The sequence below is a fragment of the Python bivittatus genome, unplaced genomic scaffold (genome assembly GCF_059951505.1).
Source record: "Python bivittatus isolate LINGU-HERP-01145 unplaced genomic scaffold, Pbiv_v1 ctg000850_np1212, whole genome shotgun sequence".
NCBI classification, from domain to species: domain Eukaryota; kingdom Metazoa; phylum Chordata; class Lepidosauria; order Squamata; family Pythonidae; genus Python; species Python bivittatus.
In genome coordinates, this window is record NW_028277112.1 from 24,387,887 (window position 1) to 24,408,925 (window position 21,039).

At 38.8% G+C, this 21,039-nt stretch overlaps 1 protein-coding gene across 1 annotated transcript in view; it reads left to right on the top strand.

Annotated features, from left to right (window-relative positions):
- The first annotated feature begins 4,342 nt into the window (after nucleotides 1-4,342).
- HSD17B4 (hydroxysteroid 17-beta dehydrogenase 4) overlaps nucleotides 4,343-21,039 on the top strand; it is a 63,288-nt gene continuing 46,591 nt past the window's right edge. Inside the window, exons 1-7 of the mRNA XM_007424149.4 lie at nucleotides 4,343-4,485; nucleotides 7,107-7,160; nucleotides 16,841-16,948; nucleotides 18,351-18,410; nucleotides 19,535-19,556; nucleotides 19,662-19,708; nucleotides 19,809-19,893. Coding sequence (XP_007424211.1) covers nucleotides 4,428-4,485; nucleotides 7,107-7,160; nucleotides 16,841-16,948; nucleotides 18,351-18,410; nucleotides 19,535-19,556; nucleotides 19,662-19,708; nucleotides 19,809-19,893 — 434 coding nt within the window. The 5' untranslated portion in view covers nucleotides 4,343-4,427. The remainder of the gene's footprint in view (nucleotides 4,486-7,106; nucleotides 7,161-16,840; nucleotides 16,949-18,350; nucleotides 18,411-19,534; nucleotides 19,557-19,661; nucleotides 19,709-19,808; nucleotides 19,894-21,039) is intronic.

Consider the following 21,039-nt stretch of genomic DNA (forward strand, 5'->3'; position numbering starts at 1 on the left):
CAAAAATTCCGTAAAATGTGTTCCAAACCACTGGAGAATGTAAAAATTGAAGCTTTGAATCAGACTTCTCCTTGGTACTCTCAGATGTATGGTCCAATTCCCCAAATTCTCAGCAAATATGGCAATTGCTAGTTCTGGGAGTGAAAATACATATTTCTGGATGCTTCTGGAGGTAAGACTGCTTTTAACAAAAGGAGGTACCTGTTCCCTTAATGAAACAATGATGTCTACGTTTATGCTAGAATTAAAGAAAATCCAAGCAGCTAATTTCAGGCTCAGTACAGATCCTTTAGTTTTCATAGGCCTTTTTCCTGCAAAAGATAATTAAAAATACTCTCTTGACTTAAGCTCAACTTAAGATGGCTGTATGGATTAGTCCATCTAGTCTTCTTTGGCAACAAGATGGAAGTGATTTGCCACTGCTTTCTTTCAGTACTTGTTCTTCTATTGCCTGGTCTAGTCTATAACCATGGGATCTTCAAACAGTCTCCCATATGTTCCTGCTTAGCTTTAAAAAAATCAGATGAAGCTAGATAGGTGGTGTTACCTATTGCAATAAGAAATCAATTATTACTGAAATAAAACCCTATTTGCATATGTGCTGCTCCAAACTTTCAGAATAGGATAAAACTATTTTATCAGAATTTATGTTAACAATTATTCTTGAAAACAGATTCATTCTACCAAAAAGAGAATGCTAAAGAACCGTCATAACTGGCTTAGGTCAGTACAGTGTTTGTACATACCTTTGAGTCAGTGTTGATTCCGCATGACTGCCTGGACTAGACCCTGCAGTTTTCTTGGCAAGATTTTGGGAAGTGGTTTGCCCTTACCTCCTTCCTAGGGCGCTGAGAGAGGGACTGGCCTAAGGTCACCCAGCTGGCTTTGTGCCAACGGCAGGACTAGAGCTCATGGTCTCCCAGTTTCTAGCCCGGTGTTGCAGTTAAGGTCAATACAGACAGCAAAGTAATTATGAAATCTAGTGTTATACACATGTCTAATGAAACCATTTTTAGGGCTTGAGCCTGGAAACATCAAAGATGGTATGTCTTTAATCATCTTCAATATGTTTCCCTCACTACTGAGTAACAAAACATAATTGATGGAGACATATGCCACTGTCATATACTATGCTTTTGTATGGATGAGCTCAGTCCTTTTCTATAAATGATGCTTCTGTGCTGACTGGAATTATCATATCCCTTTCTAAATCAGATCTTATGTTTAGCAAGCCACAGCAATGTGGTTGGTTTGGTTCTGTCAAACAAGCAAATTATGTTTTATTCAATAAATGATGCTTAAACTATGATGTGTACACCTAGACATCAAATAGCATGTGGAGGATAAAAGTTGTCTGTGAAGACACAATGAGTTGACGTCAGTTCAAGGAAACTTTCTGTTTTATACCCAAAAGATCAGTCAAATCACAGCTCTCTGCTCCGTGTTTTGTCATAGTTTGGTACCCATAAGGCACTCTCAGATATGGAAGAAAAGATATTAACTAAATAAATTTATGTAATTATGATTCAGTTCTTAAGGAAAACAAAGGCAAGTTCAGTAGTATCTAACACAATCTCTGGATACCTCTCAATGAAATAATATAGTTTTGTTCATATTATTTAAACAAGCCGCCTCTATTTATACTGTTAGAATGCAAATTTCGAGGTTCGTCTCTGAGCCGGGAATAAACACACAGGCAGTTGCTTGAAGGAGAGACAAAACTTTATTTCCGAGAGCCAGATACACAAGACGATCAGCTGTTGTGGCGGTTGCATCGGGGGTTTCCAGGAATCCCCTTTTATAGGGAAGATCCTCAAAAGGTGCGAAGGAAAACCCAACCTCTAGGATTTGTTAGAAAAGGTAATTAGCCAGGATTCCAGGAGAGAGCGCTCGCTGGTGAAATTGACTACGGAGGGTTCTAAGGTCAGCCACCCTACTAAGCTGGGGTTTCCTGCGTTTGCCTTATCTGATATTGTCTAATTGGAATGCAGATCTGTTCGGGAAGAAATCTTTTTATGATTCGATTTTTTGGGTTTAAGGAATGTTGGCCCTTCCTGCCAGGTCTTCAGTTGTTTAATTTGGGGCTAGGGTGGAGGACTCTTGATTCTTTCTGGTAGGTCTTAATCTTTTTAGGTGAGCCCATTCTTACTATAATTTAGTCATATGCCTTGACTGCTGTTAAGATAAACAATGGTAGGGTGAGACAAATGGGAAGCTTTGACTTCCTGCTAACATGGGGAGAAGAATTTGATTTCCTTCTCACAGTACCAACCTGTGACCACCTCCTGTCTGAAAGCTTGTGCAGAACAATTGGCCCCCGTTTTCACACACATTTTTATAAATTGCTGGAGATGATTTATGTCCCTTCCTGTTTTAAGAGCTCTACAATCATCCCAGTTCCTAAGAAATCCTCCATCAGTGAGCTGGATGACTACAGATCTGTTGCACTGACATCTGTGGTCATGAAGACCTTTGAGAGAAGATATCTGCAGACTCTTCCCATCCTGGACATAAACTGTTTCAACTTCTTCCTTCAGGACGGTGCTATAGAGCACCTTATGTTAAAACATCTAGACACCGGAACAGTTTTTTCCCTCGTGCCATTGCTCTGCTAAACACTACATGATAAGATATGCGCTGGACAGTGGCTTCTCCTTTCGAAAATGAACTGGTGTCAGCCCATGGCGGTGCCATTATTCTACTGTGTAGCGTTACTGCTTATTATCATTCCTTCTTTCTGCTGTTATCCAAACACACTGTGGCTCTTGCTGTTTGTTTTTTCACCGAAGATAAATTCCTTGTATATATTTTATACTTGGCCATTAAAGTATTCTGTATTCTGTATTCTAAATAGGATTTTTCAACTAGGTTACATATTGTTTTCAAATTCAAGCAAGCTTTTTTTTCCATCGCAAATACACCTGCTGAAGGCACGGATATCCCATTCTAAGTGTTCAGCACTGTCTTTTTCTATGATATTAGAACTATTCATCAGAATAAGTCTAATACTTTCCTCTAAAACCATCTGATTTCTTCTGAAGTGTTTATATATTAATATGTAAAGTTTAAGATTGCCTTGACTTTTTCAAGGGCTACCCACAAAACCTGCATCAAATTATATTTATGACCACAGAAAAAATTAGGAATCCCAAGCTACACAGAAGCGAGAAATTATTTCACCATTATTTGGGTGTAAAAGGTAACGTTTGGTTAAGCACATTTCCTGGTGACTTATTGGTGATTTCCATCTCGAAAACTTTAGGATTTGTGCCTGTGATCGTTATGTCTGTGGATTTGGTTACAATTGCTGAATAGTTATTTTTACAGTTCACCCTATGGCAGCAGTTACAATCTGCTATTTGATTGATCTTTGCCCACTGAAAGCAAAGAATCCATTTTTTAATCATCCCGCGCCTTGCATTTTCTGGCTTTTTAAGCAGGAGTAGATTTCCAAAGTCATAGAGCAGACTCTCAAAATACCAAAATGAAAGGCGATAGGGTACAATGAAATTATGGCGCCGGGCCCCAGTGAAGAGGCCGCTGGTGGAAAATGATTTCTTTCTTGGCCTCCTGCAATGCAATACTCCCCCTACTGGGTTAAAAAAACATGTAATCTGGAGCGTCTTGGATTCCGCCCAGAGCGGAGAGATTTAAAATACGACGGCAAAGGAGGAGGACGCCCGGGCACAGCCCGTCGAAGCTTCGTCTTCCCGCCCCGGACTCCCCTCTCCAAAGCCGAATCGCGGCTCGCGGGGTTTCAACAGGGAAAAAAGAGAGGCGGATCTGGGACTGGGCAGTCGGTCTCCCACAGAGAAACCTCATTTTGAAGTATCGCAGAGGCGTGGGGAATGTTCGCTTGCGTGCACGCGTATGCATTCCCACTGCCGCATTAAACGTGGGCGTGCAGTTACGGTGCAAAGGAAGGCGTCAACGAAAGAGAGGAGGAATGTTTTCACGGTCCCCTTTGGTCTAGAAATGAATGTACTGTACTGGAGCCTTGCATAACCATAGCGTGGGTCTCGGACCTGCTTTCTGTACTAGGGCTTAGTTTAAAGGCAGGGAGAATTCTTCAGCTCGGTGCCCTCCAGATGTGGTCGATAATTTGTCCCATCTCATGGCACTCTCAATTATAAATTAGCCCACCACGTTTTGCCTAGCATGTTGTGAACAGCATTTACCCCAGTGTTTCTCAACCGCGGCAACTTTAAGACGTGGGGACTTCAACTCCCAGAATTCCCCAGCCAGCCATGCGATTAAATCGGCCTAGCTCAGCAGCCGAGGGTTGAATCAGCAAACTACGCTTCCCAGGATTCAGCAGGCTAGTGTACGCATGCGCATTCTCCGCGCCCTTTGCCCAGCTTTTGCCCATTTAGGCTCTGCGTCCGTAGGACTCCTTGAAGGGTTGTTTTGCATTGATCGGGAGCAGAATGTCTTCTCCGCTGAGGTTTGACGGGCGGGTGGTTCTGGTGACCGGTGCTGGGGGAGGTAAGTCGCGGGTCCCGATGGCTGGAGGTTGTCCGGAGGTTCCCTTCCAAGTTTGCTTGATTGCAAATGGATTGTAAGGAAACCTTTGCAGCTTTCTTGTGTGCTGCTTTGCCTTTCTCCTTACGGGCAAACGGCCCTTGAACGTGAAACTGAATGTATAGTTCTGTCCATGCTTCCCCGGAGTTTACTTTCAAGTAGACCCAATGTAAGACCATTGTAAGTACAGCCTGATCCCCGTGCAGAAAGAAGATAATTTAGTGGTGACGATCCATTGTTTAGTGAAATCCTGAACCTCAATGTACAGTAATAGCCGTTCACATACCTGTTGTAGTTCCTGGGTTTAGCCTGGAAGTTGGGAGACTTCCCACGTAACCTGCCTGGCAATGAATTCTGTGAATTAAGTACAGTCATTCACACAGTCAAGTCATTATTCAAAAGGAGATGATTTGAACCCTTTTTTCTTTAGTGATTATTTCTCTACTAATTCTAAAAGCCATATGTATATATAAAATTAGAACTGAGACAAGAATAGCAAGAAGAATTTCATCTCCATTCTTCAACTGTCTGTGAAATATTTCTAACTTTAGCTAGGAAGAGATAGGTGAGAGAGCTTTATAGCTTAGCTGCCTATTCAGAGATGAAGCAATTCGGATAGCAAACATGCATAACAAAGATAGATTATGTGATAATTTATACCTGCCGCTGACTCATCAAACCAGTTATGCCAAATAAGATATTTTTTGTGAGAGTCTTTCTCCATTAGAAATAAATCTTTTTTCCCATTTAAGTTATGGAAAGCAGGCTTTAGGAGACAGAGGCTAATTAACAATTCTGTTAATACTTCAGCATAAGGTGCATCCTGATTCATCATGTTCAGTGCAATATCACCACCCATTGGATTCCCAGAACCAATCAGTGAATAGTGCAATCTATTTTAAAATTAAATGGAGAAATCCCATTATGTGTTTGAATTTGCCAGACATTTGGCTAAGAGTATTGAAACATTACTCAATTCAGGAAAAAATAAAATTCACAAGATATGGGTGAGATTGGCAGGCTGTTTTGATTCACACAATAATATAAGATGTCCAGATATACCATTTTAGTAAGTGTTTTGGACTTTTTATCAATCTCTACACATGCCCAGACACTCCAAATCAATTCTGGTCTCAGGCCTCTGGAGCAGATTTAAGATCTTTGGAGAGCTGGGGTGAAAGTAAAACCTGCTCCACTTGTAGGTTGTTAAGTATACTTAATATGTATGCAAAACAAAGTAAAATTACAATCCCAAATGTAGTGAATTGAGAGAGCCCTCTGAAACTTAATGGGACTTCTGAGCATTATGTAAAAAATTGCACTGATAAATATAAATACAGTACGCTGAATCTGTTCATAGTACAAGGTTAGAGTCAAACTTCAGTTGATTATGAAATCATCAGTTTATTAATTCACTGAGTTGTTAACATTGCTCACATTTTTAGAAATACAATTTATCACTGGCCTAAACTAGTAATAAAGGAGAAGAAAGAGGCTACATAACTGTGTACTACTGTAGCTACTGTAAAAAGTGCAGAAAGAAGACAACTTTTAAGTTGGAACCATTTTTTTTTAAAGATCTCAGTTGGCTAAAGAAATACAATAATCAAAGATGAATTGAAGCCAGGTCAGCAGAATTATTCTGTACTGTACTTTCCTTGAAAAAAGGACATTGAATCATTCACAAGTTCTGCTTGAAAATGAAATTCTCAGATATATTCAGATCAGTGATCTCCTATGGAAAGAAACTTGATTAGCAATCTTGCCACAGTTTGAAAAGATGATTTTAATTTCTAAATGCCTTAAATATAAGACCCATGTAGCCAGTTTGTCTTTACAATAATTTTCTTTGGGTGGAGAAGACAGCCTCAAGAATGATCCCAGGAAGAAATTCAACAAAAGGCCACTATATGAAAATATTTCAGTTCATATGTATCCTTTTCTGTTTAGTCAAGGACTTCTTTCAGGGCCTTTTAAACCATTTCACTTGTACTGAAAAGAACCTCAAGTTATTTCCTCATGTTATGTGTCAAGATTTCTTTTTTAAATTCTTACAAAATTACAGTTGTATCATGCAGCTCTTTCTGAAGAAAACAACTTTCTTTCCCTCTTTAGTGGAAAATATCTTCTGGATGTATGAAGAGGAGAAAACCTTCTATAGTCTGGTGGCTTAATTGAATTTACTAATTTGCTGTGTTCTAAGCAATCTGTTTGCCTTTTCAGATAGTTTCTTCTCTGGTGGCCTTTCTGGAATTCCCAAATTAGTCTAGAACAATGTTTCTTAACCTTGTTAACTTTAACACATGTGGACACTAGGTGGGGAATTCCGAGAGTTGAAGTCCACGCATCTTAAAGTTGCCAAGATTGAGCAACACTGGTCTAGAACACCGTGTCATCAGAACTGGGCATTTTTCAGCTTCTATTTAATTTTTTTTTTTTTTTGCATCAGATACTAGATAGGAGTATCTATAACCAATGCCACATTTTGCTTTTAAGTTTGTATGTGGCTCCCTTGAAGCTGACTTCCTGGATTTTTTTTTAAACTGTCAGGATTATAAAAGACTTTATTTTTTTCTTTATATTAGGACTGGGTAGAACGTATGCGTTGGCTTTTGCTGAAAGAGGAGCTTCTGTGGTTGGTAAGTTGTTTCTTTTTGTCTCCTGCCAGCAACTATTGAACCTGTAATTGTGATCTAAAATGTTGTAACTTGTTCTAGTCATCTTCACCTTTTAAATAAGCCATTATTTTGTTACTTGTCAAAATTCGCTTTTTTGCTTCTTTTCCACTGAAATTCCTCTTGAAAAAATTATGTGACATGGTAATGAAGATCCAAGGACATTTGTCTGTGGGTTTCATGTCACTTAGCAAGCTAGCATACTATTAGTGTGCCAATAGTTGTCCACTGTTGCTATTTGTTTATGGGGAATGTAATGCTAAACTATACTGGTAACTAGTGGTTAGGAAATGTATGGTTCCTGAATAACAGGTTCCTTTAGTACCATTATACTTCCTGAAATGCCTTAGATCAGTGTTTCTCAACTTCAGCAACTTTAAGATGTGTGGACTTCAATTCCCTGAATTCCACAGCCTGCATGCCTGAATTCCACAGCCAGCAGAATTCTGGGAATTGAAGTCCATACATCTTAAAGTTGCTAAGGTTGAGAAATACTGCTTTAGATGACCATTTCAAAATCATGCATATGACACTAGCATACACAGGTACCATTGTGAAACTTAAAAGATTAATTTGGATATTTGGCATACATTTTTATTGGTAGGCCTCTTTTGCAACAAGTACTTCATGGCATATTAAAAGAAACTAAGGAATTACTTACTGTAGATATTTGTACACTGACTACATTAGTATTTGCATACTGAAGAATTAACGGGGATAACTAAAGGAATGTTTCTATGCCTGAAGGAGAATAAGCCAAGTTTAGCTATGAGCTAGAGAAAATAGGAAGATAAAATGCAAATCTTACGAAGTCCATATTCTGGTGTAGCTCAATAATGAGTCTAGTATGTCCAATAAATTGACATCATGCCAGGAAACATGACAGAGCTGAATCTTACTTTTGTTCCCCAAATGGGTATCATTTGGGGAGCAAAGAACAAAATCTCTTACACAATAGTTTATTCAGCTGGAACTGGCAAGTACTTTTATAATGCAAACATATAATTTTAAGAACTTTAGGTAATATTCCAACTTGCTGGCTGGATCCCTGACACTAAACACAGAGGATATTGTACTTTGGCATAAAACAACTATCAGTTTCCTCTAAAAAGATGGCCTTCTCAAATTCACATTAGTATGTGAGCAATTAGTATTGCACTCAGTCTGGATGTTTCTGAGGGGGACAACGTATTTTCATGCTGACCATCTGCTCTCCAATTCACCCTCATAATCTTTGAACTCCAGTCCTATTCAGGCAGGTAACACCCAAGGACATAAATTAGGTTGTCTTTATGGACTCCAATTTAGAATTGTGTGTTTGAATAATAACTCTTTCTTCCTGATTTCTTTTTAAAAAGTGTTTTACGCTTATCTGTATTGTTTAGAAAAGAGAATATATCACTAAAGCCTTTATCCTGTGCAGGCTTTTTAACAAGGTATTTCTAGACTTCGATCAAGAAGATCCAAAGTACAGTGGTACCTCAGTTCACGAACTTAATTCGTTCCACGATTTTGGTTGCGAACTGAATCAAATTTCCCCATAAGGTTCAGTGTAAATAAGGTTAATCCGTTCTGACCCCTACGAATGTGGTCGCCAACCGAATTGGTCGCCAACCAAATCAAATTTTCCCATAAGGTTCAATGTAAATAAGGTTAATCCGTTCGGAACCATATGTATTTTTTTTTAACCACAAAAATATGAAACAAAGTACAGTACAGTACAGTATGAAGAGAGAGAACACTAACCTTGCTTGAGGCGACACCAAAAAGCTTCACAGCAAGTGTCTGTCTGCGACTGCGATCTCGCCTAGAGGAAGCCACGACCACGTGTCAGAGCAGGGAAGATGGCCGCAGGTCATGTTCGTCACCCGATACGGAGTTCGCGAACGGAAGCAAAATTTTGCGAATGCTGCTGTTCGTGAACCAAATTGTTCATGAACATAAGCGTTCATGAACTGAGGTATTACTGTATCTTTTAACTTTTTTTTCCCTCTAGCCTGTGCTATAGAAAGTAATCGTCAGAAAGTTCAGTTGATACCTAGCAATCTGTGTTGTATTTCTGGGAGGGAAGCTTTGAAAAGAAAGCTCCAGTGGTAGGAATCTAATCTCCCCTTCCAAATCCATAAGATAATTGTTAATTTTTCTACAAAAGAATAAATGTCAGTAATCTTCTGTTTATTAAAATACATTTCCTACAAAAACAGTTCATCTGTTTTCAGGGATATCTGTCTGTAATTTTCTGTACTTTTTCAACATTAAGACTGCTGTCCTAACTGGGAAATATGTTTTGCTGAGTTCAGTGAGAATTATTTCTGAATGAAGAGACCTGGGTTTAGCCAAGTAGGCACTTTGACACATCTGAATTTAGCAGCAGCTGATTCCAACTTCTACTTGAGCAAGAATTATTATGATGGTTTGGGATTACCTGGTATCTAGAATTAAGAGCAAACCATTACATCCTGGCTGGATAGTTCATCCACTAATAGAGTTATCTTTTGAACTTCAGTTTAGCAGTAATGGAAAACATTATTAGACTGGCAACATAATTTAGGAATTCAATAATGGAAAGTAAATTAAGCACCAGTGCTCCATTGCTGATTTGCAAGATTGTGTCCCTATCTACTATCTAGAAATAGTTTGGGGCCTAAATGTGATGGTAATAGAGATATTAAATTCCCAAATACACCTGCTATAAACGTTAGTGTCCAATAAAAATATTGATAAAAAGAAAGTCGTGTGTGCGTGTGTGTATGATAAGACACAGGAGTAGATGGTATTAAATGGAGAAATATTAAAATATGTATGTAGTTTATTTATGAAGTGGTTATCCCTGATTGGAAGAATGCATTATTGTTCCCATATACAAGCAGAAAGGTAGCAAAAGTTAATCCAAACCTACAGGGGAGTTAGTTTGTAAGGGTGCTTGGGAAGGTATTTGACCAATTTCTGATTGTTACCCCTTGCACGCTTTCAAGGAGCAGAATGTGAGGAGAGCAGCGTAGGTTTAGGCTAGCAGGGGATATGCAGTTTTGATCTTTAGCAGTTCATTGAGAAACATTAATGTGAAAAAAATCATTGTACATTTGTTATTTAGAGCAAGAGTGCCAAACTCAACCTCAGATCAGCTGCATGGGGACTAGTTCATTAGCCCAAGGACGTTAGCACCAAAGCCTTTTCATACTTAGACACAGAAGTCTCCAGTGAATGAAAAGTGAAAAAGTATCATCATGTATGCCAATAAGCTAGCTAAATAAATAAACAAACAAACTTTTATGCAAAAGAGCTGCTTTTTCACCATTTCATCTTGGCTGCTTATCTGACAGCATTTTTCATTATCTACAACACTGGTGTTTGGTTTGGTTCTTGAATAATAAGATTAAAATGTTGAACCAAACCCTTGAACCTAATCATCTGAACCTTGACAGGATTCATCTACTCAGAAGAGGCAACTATGTTGTACCTGAAAATTGTTTCCAGTTGTGCCCAGAAATAAAAATGGCATTGGCAGTTCTCAAAGGAAAGAAAAATCATGTTTTGTTTTCCATTTGGCATGCATCTCCCCCTTATGCAAATTAGCTAAATGTCATATGAGTTTTAATGGAAAGCAGGAAAATACACACACGCAAGCAAATAAATAAGTATACTCTTGTTACATAGAAAAAAATCAGTTGCCATTTTGGGTCTTCCCGTTATTTGTTTATTTATTTATAGGACTTACATAGCTGTCTATCTCACATCATGATTCTAGGCAGCCAACCACAATGCATAAAAACAATAACATTTAAATGTCCTTCCCCCCAAGCACCAGACCGAACAGCCTCCCATCTCAGTCTTCATCCTAGCCCAAGGCTTGGGGGAAGAGCTAGCCCTGCAGAAAGCTAAAGGGGTAAAGATCCCTCAGATCTCAAGTGGAAGTCTTTTCCAAAGGGCTGGGGCGGCCACTGAAAAGGTGTGCCTCCAACGTCCCATCAGGTGACAACATTTAAGGGTAGGGACCTGGGCATGCCCACCCTGTCTAGCCTAGTAGAATGGGCAGATACTCTTAGGTAGAGGTGGTCCCGCAAATTACCTGCCCCTGTGCCATGTTGTAGGACTTTAAAGGTGATAACCAGCACATTGAATTTCACCCGGAAAGCAACTGGGAGCCATTGCAGTTCATGCAGTAGAGGTGTAACTCAGATGAACCATGGGGTACCCAGAACTGGGTACCGCTGCATTCTGGACCAGTTGAAACTTCCAGTTGGTCTTCAAGGGCAGCCCCATTTAAAGCGTGTTGCAGTAATCAAAATGGGAGGTGACTATGAGCGAAGCCTCCTGGTCCAGGAATGGGCGCAATTGGCACGCAAGATGAATTTGTGCAAAGCTGCCCCAATCACAGCTGCCACCTGCTTTTCCAGTAGGAGCCACAAGTCCAGGAGGACCCCCAAATTGCAAACCAGATCTGTCCAGATGAGTGTTCCCTTTTCCAGAATCCAAGATGTCAACTCTCCTGACCCTAGGAGATACCCACAACCCCTCCCCCTTGCTAGTGTTGAATTGCATACAGTTTCTCTCCATCCAGGTCCTTACAGCTTCCAGGCCCTGAACCAGCACTTGAACATCATTGCCCAGCATGGGGTAGAAATATATAATTGGGTATCACCAGCATACTGAAGATATAACAACAGAACCATGAAAAATTGGGGTTTCAAATCCCAGCGAAGATGTGAGCCAAAGCTCTGTCTCCTTTGTTGGGCTGTTGGGGGGTAGAAGGCAGCCAGCCTGAGGCACAGGCCCAGACCAGCATCCAGATGGTATCTCCTCTGTGCCAGGAAGGAGATAGGACAGTGCTTGGTGAGGGCCCTTAACCAGGGATTGCTTCTGGGTAAGGCAGAGCCCTGGTGCAGGTTCCTTCTCCTTGGCCCTGGGCAGCAGAGAATGGCTGTCCACTGTTGCACCAGGAGTCCTCTATCACTTAGGCAGAGGCGGCATTTTGCCCTTCTTCAGGTTTGGAGCGATGGTCTCCACCAAGCAAAGGCTGCTGTAGTTGGCTGGGGCACACTGGTCCTTCTTCCCACCTCTGCCCTCTTTTTCTGAAGCAGCCATTCCCAAACATCCTGACCCAAATGGTTGCCAGGGAAGGGGTAGCAGGGCGAGCAAAGTGAGGAATTGTGTTTGTTTGTTTGTTTGTTTGGAGCTCCAGGGAGCAAGCCTACTTCTCCTTCCTCTTGTTTTTCCCCACCACAACCCTGCAGTGAGATAGAAACAAGACTTGGGGGATGGGGGGAGAAACTGCTTTCTACACACACACACATGCACACAGACCCTAAGTTTGGTTTTGCTTTCCCAGGCCTTTAAATCTCAACCAAATTCAGTTCTGTTTAGAGTTCACATTGAATTCTATTTTATGTTTGAAGGATTGTCTAAAATGGGCCCATTGAGGCATTAAAGCAAACTGAAAAGGAATGAAGGATAGAAGAGTAAGCTAGAAAGAGCAAGCTGATAGGAAATTTGCCATGTCATTAAATGCTTTGGTTAATGAGTTGAATTAAGACATGGAACTGAAGCTTTCCAAATGTTTAAGTAGCTCAAAACCAGGAAACTTCATACTTCTCACTACAAATGTAACCAGGAACGGCAGCTTTTGAATATACCAGATCTGTACAACCTTTTGCTGATGGATGCAGACAGCAGGCAGACTGAATTATGTTGAAACCTTGAATTAGGCTTTGTATCACAGGTTCACCTTGCAAATCTGTATGATCCAGTCCTGGTTTTCTTCGCAGTTTTGACTGCAGTAGCTCTATATGCTAGGTTTTGATTTGGGTTAACAGGTGTTTCAAATTCTTGTTTTTATTCTGTAAGTCAGCGTTTCTCAACCTTGGCAAGTTCAAGATGTATGGACTTCAACACCCAGAATTCCCCTGCTGGCTGGGGAATTCTGGGAATTGACGTCCACACATCTTAAACTTGCTGAGGTTGGGAAACTGCTATAAGTGATTAAAAGGGGTCAAAACAGACCTTTATAATTTTGTATCCAACCTGGGTTACATAAAAAAACAGGTGTTCTATAGCAACAAAATACAAGTTGGATAGATGTTGTTGTTTCCTTCTTTTTAGATGTTTTTAATAATCTGTAAACTCCCAGAGTCCTGGGCAATTCCAGTCATTAGAAATACAGCTGGAATAGTGGACTGGACTCAAGCTGAACTAAAGCCCTGGATAGGAAGACCAGAAAAATAATGACAATGAATCTTGCCCTTCATCCACGCAGTGATGCTGACAGGCTCTACTTACCAAGGAGCGTAGGTGGGTGTGGAATGTTGCAAGTACACCAGACAGTTGAAGAAAAAAGGGCATTGGAAGAATATCTGAAGGACAGTAAAGAAGATGCACTGAAGCTAGTACCCCATGAAGGCTTACTAAATTCCAAAGAGACCAAACTGGCCTATAAGAAAGACCAAATGAAGACTAGAAAAGAAACATGGCAAGGCAAAGTATTACATGGCTAATACACAAAAAAGTAGCAGTCAAAGCAGATAACAAGAAGACCTGGCAATGGCCAAGAGCAGGAAAGTTGAAGAAAGAGACAGAGGGGCTAATTCTGGCTGCACAAGACCAAGCCTTAAGAACAAATGCATACAAAGCCAGAATTGAGAAGACAGGAACAGATAGCAAAAGCTGCCTCTGCAAAGAAGCTGAAAAAACAGTGGACCACCTGATTAGCTGCTACAAGAAGATCACACAGACTGACTACAAACGGCGGTATGACAAAGTAGCAACAATGGTGCATTGGAATATCTGCAAGAAATACTATTTGCCTGCAAGCAAGAACTAGTGGGACCACAAAACAGACAAAGTAATAGAAAATGAAGAAGCTAAAGTGCTGTGGGGGTTTAGAATTCAAACAGACAAGCACCTGCCACACAACACCTGCAATCCCAAAACATCTGGAGCACCACTTGAACACCATCAGCATTGATACAATTACCATCAGTTAATTGCAAAAGGCAGCTTTAATTGGATCAGCTTAAATCCTGTGACAATAATTTTAACACCATCAAACGATAACATCTGCTTATCCCAGGTCCTTGGGAAGGACTTGATAGGTGGATACAAATGCCAAATCCAGTCTAAACATCTGGCTGACTGTGTGACCGACCAACCATCATCATCATCATCATCATCTGATTTAGAATTTAAAACCAAATTTTTAAATAATGGAAATCAGGTTTTATTTCTGTTACTAAAATAAGAACCATAACATTAAATATTTATTATTTAATTGTTTTATATGGCTGCTGTGGTCAGCATATGACTGAATATAAACAGAATAATTTTACAGATAATGTTAAGTGGAAGCAGAAGCCCTGCAAGGAACACTGAATACAAATATTCTTTTTAAATGAAAATCCAATTTGAATAAAACTATTTTGGTCTGCTCAGTAACTTTCAGGAATTTTATATTGGCCTATAAGTAATTTTGCTTACTACTTTGCTTTTGTGAGGACTCTTACAGCAGGCAAGTGTGGAAGCGAAGTTTTGAAGAACAAATCTTTCTGAGTGTTCATTAGCAAGATTTGTTAAGAAATCTGTTAAGGTGAAATATAAGAATTCCAATGGATGCCTTTGTTTTCAGGTGGGAAACTCATTATATATGGGTATTTCAGAACCATCATCTCCCTGCTTTGCCCCATGCCTTTGGTGAAAAGGGCAGAGGCCTGTCTTTTCTGAGGAGCTGAGCCCACTTGCACCTGGATATTTCCCCAGTACGAACATAAGCCAAAGCAGAATGAATCAAAAAGTAACAAAACTATAAAATATAAGAAAAATTATTGTATATATTTCTGTATTTCATGGATATATTTGGTACCTTGGAGTCAGTGTTGACTCCTGGCAACTGCCTGGACAAGTCCCTGTAGTTTTCTTGGCAAGATTTCAGAAGTGGTTTGCCCTTGCCTCTTTCCTGGGGCTGAGAGAAAGTGACTGGCCCAAGGTCACCCAGCCTGCTTTGTGCCTAAGGCAGGGCTAGAACTCATGGCCTCCAGGTTTCTAGTCTGGTGCTTTAACTGCTACACCAAACTGGTTCTCGTTTTGTGGGTGGTGTGTATCTAATTGGAAGCAAAAGGAAGGGTGGCTAGCAAGAAAAATGAAGGCAGTTTAAGAAAAATGCAAGGTCTAGTTGAAATAAAAAAGTAATGTTGGAAATTTAAAATTACTTTTAAATCACCCTTCCCCAAAAGTGGTTCCTTTTAAATAAACTGCAACTAAAACATCAAGACTCTCTTGAGTTAAACTTAACTCCTGGTGATTAAATATATTCTGTGTATTCAGTATATTTTAAATGTAGTCTGTCAATCCAAATAAATGATTAAACTTATCATTTTTCTGGTTAAAACGTTATCAGGTTTGACCACATGGGGGAGATGCTGCTTCATAAAAACAAAATTTTTGAGTATAATTTGCTCTCTTTTGAGCTGTTCTCCTAGATGAATTATTTTGTGATATTATTGCTTAATTTGGAATTTTCTGCATTATTTAGGTAGCTAACACTCCATTCATCATGAAAAGATGCAGTGTTTTGGAATTGCTTTTTAGATTAAAAATAGTTTGTGAAGGAGTAGTAAATTCTTGCATCTGTCAAAGGTTGATGCGCTTTCAGATAATCAGTAACTTTTATGCTTATTGCCACAAAAAGTTTGCCCAGAGTTTAAAACACACATTTTTATATCCAGCTTACAATCCTTGTATATCCAGCACAAAATATGGATTCTTTGATGATTTCTCAAGATTGGTTTCATACTTCAACCAAAATATTTTTCACCTATTCCATAAAAGCAAGATTGGACTTGCCATGTTGTGTGGGATATGTGTTAATCTTTATATATTCTTTCTGAAAATCCTGCAAAAAAAATGTATAATTTGTTCTACCCCTTCGGAGCCTTTTGATTTGGGCAGGCTATAAAATCTGTAAAAATAAATCATTAAGAACTATCTGTATAAAAGTAAATTAGGTCTGAGCCCCGATTGAAAGGAATACTGCTTTGACCCAGTGAACTTTGAGCTATTAGCAAGGGAAATAAAACAAAAAACAAAAAAACTGTAGCACTACTCTGGTATTCATTAAAATGGCCAGACTTTTTCAGGCTTCCATGTGAGTTTTAAAAAGAAAAGATGCTGCTGCTTTAAAGAAGCCACTCATTAAGATTAATGCAATTGATAAAGTACTTCGAATAGAGGAAATAGTATTTAGTCCTTAGAACACCTGATTGGATAAGCCAAGTTGTCTAACAACTGCAAAACTGCTGCAAGAATAAAAACACCTCTTCAAATAGCAGTTTGTGAAGAGAGACCCAAATATTAACAGTGTGTACAATCTAAACTCTCTTTCTTATGACAAAGACTCAGTTCAGTTACATGTAGGATGGCAAATACTTACACTATTGTCACACCTACATAGGAGATGCTAGCACAGGTGCTTGCCTGACGGTTGGTCTCACCAACACAAAGTCAGAATTTACACATTCATTACAGCACGAAGTCTTCACTGTACCACTGAGGCAATGCCTGAATGATCACTGGAGACCACTGAGAATGACAGCTATTTTATCTAAGTACCAGTTGGACACAATTTCTCTGTTTTGTCTTTTTTATTTCTCTCACAGTGAATGATCTTGGAGGTGACATCAAGGGACACGGAAAGAGTTCTTCAGCTGCTGACAAAGTTGTTCAAGAAATACGAGCCAAAGGTGGAAAAGCAGTAGCTAATTATGGTATGATTCTCCCGTGAAAATATCTGCAGATAAATTACAGCTGTAATTTTAGAGTTGTGCATGCTACAGATCTGGAGAAAAGCATCTGCCATTCTGTCATTGAAATGATTGTGATAAATGATAATCAAAATGAAATCAGAAAGTTCCCTGAAGTTTTAAATGACTGTCCCATGATAAATTATTTCTGTCAGTAGAAATTGGTCATGCTACCACTCAAGAGAGATATCTGATGTGCCTTGAATTACATGATATTTAGTGGACTCATAGATTGTTTGTGATAGCAAATCCATGTTAGATACATACTGTATAATGTGGAGCCATGATCCATAATTCCAAAATGTGATTCATTTCAAAATGTTACAGGTAAGGCTCATTTCCCACCAGATTTTTATTCTTTGTTATGTTGTGGTGTTTGGTTTTAAAACATATATAGTATATAGATGCATTACATGAAAAATATCCAGGTAGAACTGATATACTTATCTTAAAAGCTAAGACTTTGGGTTCTTTTGGGAGGAATAGTGTATTCTTTGTTTTGTGCATATCCACTGTGCTTCACAGAGTTCTGGGTTTCCTTAAAGACATAACAGTGCACACCCAAGCCTAGCACGTGATAAATACACTATGCAAGTGAGTGAATTATTATAATCCCCCTGTATGAATATGACAAATATCATGTGCCACTGTATAATGTTTGATGGCACTGATGCATTCTTGTATCTGAAAAATATGTTTTGTCATTTGAAGGTAACTGCATTCTCCTGACTTCATCTTCAAGCTTATCCATGTGTCATTAACAGTCCATTGTTTTTCTGACCATAAGAAAGCTCGGTTACAAACAATCATTTGCATATTTAGTTCATGTAGCGCCACCACAAGCAGACCCTTGCACCCACTTGTACAGTTTTTTCCTGGAATTTGTACCTGTGTTTATAGTCACTCCTGAAAGGGATCTCTTTGGAATAGCATATTTTTGGAAGATGGGGACACAACTGGGAAATGAGGATATTGGCTTTTATGCCTAAGCTTGTATTCTCCCACTCATAAAAAAGAACATTTAGAATCCAAATCAGTATTTATTTCTCTGTGCAACCTGTTCTTCCTAGCCGTAGATATCCACTTTTGTTAATATTACCTCAGGGAGTTATGAATACAGCTGAAAGATTTCAGTAGCTGCAGTTACAGGAACAACCTCTGTCTTTATCTGTCATGAACTTCCTCTCACTGGCAAGTGCACACAAATGAATAATTTGCTTATGAAAGAAAATATTTGTACAGAATATTCCCTCAAGATTACATTCTATTACCATTTCATGTTCTCCTCCCATTGTGGTAGGATCTCTGTCATTTTAGTAGATTCTGATCTCTATGTTTATTTCTTTTGTGTTGCTTTTTTCCTCAGATTCAGTAGAAGCTGGTGAGAAGCTTGTGCAAACCGCTCTGGATGCTTTTGGGAAAATAGGTATATTTCAAAATAGAGGCGTAGTTAGTGGGATTAGATAGTTGGAAGCTCCTTACTGTAACTTTTATTCAGTATTACTCCATGAAAAAATTGAATAATCTAATATTCAGGAGAGACCGCCAGAACAAAGAAATGGCTTTATTAGGCTCTTTTACAAATTACATTACTTTGTGAAGAAAGCTGCAATTACTAGTGCTAGCAGTAATCAGGATATTTTCTTCCAAGAAGATTCCTCCTTTTTTCAATTTTTTCAAGATTGCTTTCTTTTCCATCTGCAGCTTTCTTTTAAGTTACAATTTTTGATGTTATTAGAGTATTGCTTTGCTAGTATCAACACAAAGTTCTCTCTTAGAAGAAATCAAAGTTCCACTGAAATCAAGCAAAGTTGCTTTGATCATGAAAAGACCTTTCCATCGAGTAGATGAATGAGCAAAATCAGAAAAATATCCTTTTTGTATATTCAAAGCCACATCCCATTGATGATAACAAAGCAACCTTAAAGAATCCTCATAAGAGTTTTCAGTTTTTCACTCTAAGTTACACATGTGCAAAAGCCATTATGGCTATTCTTTTAGATAAGATCTTTTTCACACTAGCAGCACTGTATATTTGTGCTAAATTGAATGGTAGCCTGAAACTTGGACATGCTGTACCAGCAAATAGCTAGGATAGCATGCATCAGCATGTTCTTTTTTCTTTATTTTATAAATGTTACTTCATACAGATACAGAAATGCATTTGAATTAGAATGAAGCTGTTAAGCCAGTTATACTTGTTGCGGAAAGCAAGCAAATTACTCTCTATTGCACTTGCCCAGAGTTCTGAAACTATTAAATTCATTCTACATAAAAATGCAGAGGGTTCCTTTCTATGTCCTAGTTCATTTTTACTGCTTAAGATATTATCATAGTTCAATCCTGCATGCAGTGGTCTAGAGTCTTTGCCAGTCTTTCACAAGCATAATAGTTTTGAATTCTGAAAGTCTGTTTTCCTTTATCTGGTCTGTCAATTTGGGTAAGCACAAAATTAAATGCAAATAGTGTGCTAATCAATGTTTCATTCATGTCAGAAGCAAGAATGGCTAGATATGTTTCTTAATAGTTTTGTATGGATTTAATTTACAGATATTCTGATCAATAATGCTGGGTAAGTTGATCTAGATGTTATTTTCTTCCCTTTCTGATATACTGCAATATTTTTTATTCAATTCATGATAATTTCCCTCTTCTTTTTTTCCTCTTTAACATGTAGGATCTTGAGGGACCGTTCATTTGCTAGGATCAGTGACGAAGACTGGGGTAAGTTGATGATGTAGCATAGCCCATTTTTAAAATAAACACTTTGTTCTTAATGCCTTTTCAAGGTATAGATGTATTCAGTGGCTTGAATTGTTTCTAGATATAATTCACAAAGTTCATTTGAGGGGGTCCTTCCTGGTAACCCGAGCTGCATGGAACCATATGAAAAATCAGAAATTTGGAAGGTAAGTAGACTTGATTGCTCACCAAACATATACTGATCAATCCAAGACTGTATCTAGGTTAGCAACAGAGAAAGTACTTTATGATTACACTGTCTTGATGTCTATTTCTCCATAAAATCCTCAGCATCCAAAACTTTTATTGCAATTAAAGCATAGACCTCATTTCTACAAACAACCAAACAGTGGTATATCAGACTATTATCAGGTGGTTTTTAAAAAGCAACAGTAACAGTTAATTATATCAACATTATGTAGCATTTAAAGTGCTGAGAACACTCCACATGCATTATTTATCTATTATCCTTCCAACAGCCATATAAACTTTATTTCCCATGGTGTAGCTGTTGGGACTGAAATTGGGAGTCTTGCCTAAGATTTCCAACTGCATCCTAGAGTTGGGATAGTGGAGGAGAAGCCACCATGGCTGGTGGTTTCTTACTGGGTACCTCAGTAGCTCGAAAAAGCAGCACATGGCCTGCCACAGTGGTATCATTCACAACAGTGTTTAATTAGAAGCCCAGAGCACAACCTTTTCTGATCTTTTATGGCATTATGGGAATCACCATTAGCCATCGCTGAAATCCACAAGGTGGAGTTTGTGGCAAAGGAGATGCTGGATTCTGGAACTGATATATGCCACCTACATTAGAAGCTGGCTTTTAACCAGCTTTTCCATTAGCCCTAAAGCCAAAACAATGCTAGCTCTTTACTGAGAGCTACCTGTGCTGTTTGGGTGAAATGCCAGTTCTCTGAATAGGCTGACTGCTTTAAATGTTGATAGATTAAATCTAAAATTGAATATCCTTTCAGGAAAAGAGGCTTTTCCCCGTTACGTGCATCTGAGTCATTGGTTGCACTTAGTCACATTTAAATAGGATATAGTTTAGAAATAAAGATCACATTACAAAAGAGTTGTTTACTCTGTTTTTATTTTGTCTGCATTCACTTTTGATTATTTCTTTTGTAAACTGTTTTCTGTAAGTTGTCCCTAAATTAGGAATGTGACTTTTTTTCTTGCAGCTCTTTGATGTTGTTTTGTTCTGCATTCAACCAGAGTTTTCATTACTAACTGCACATTCTAAAAGCAAATTTATTTGCAGTAAAGCTTTCTTGAGTTCACTAGGGCCTACTGCTATATTCGGTAAT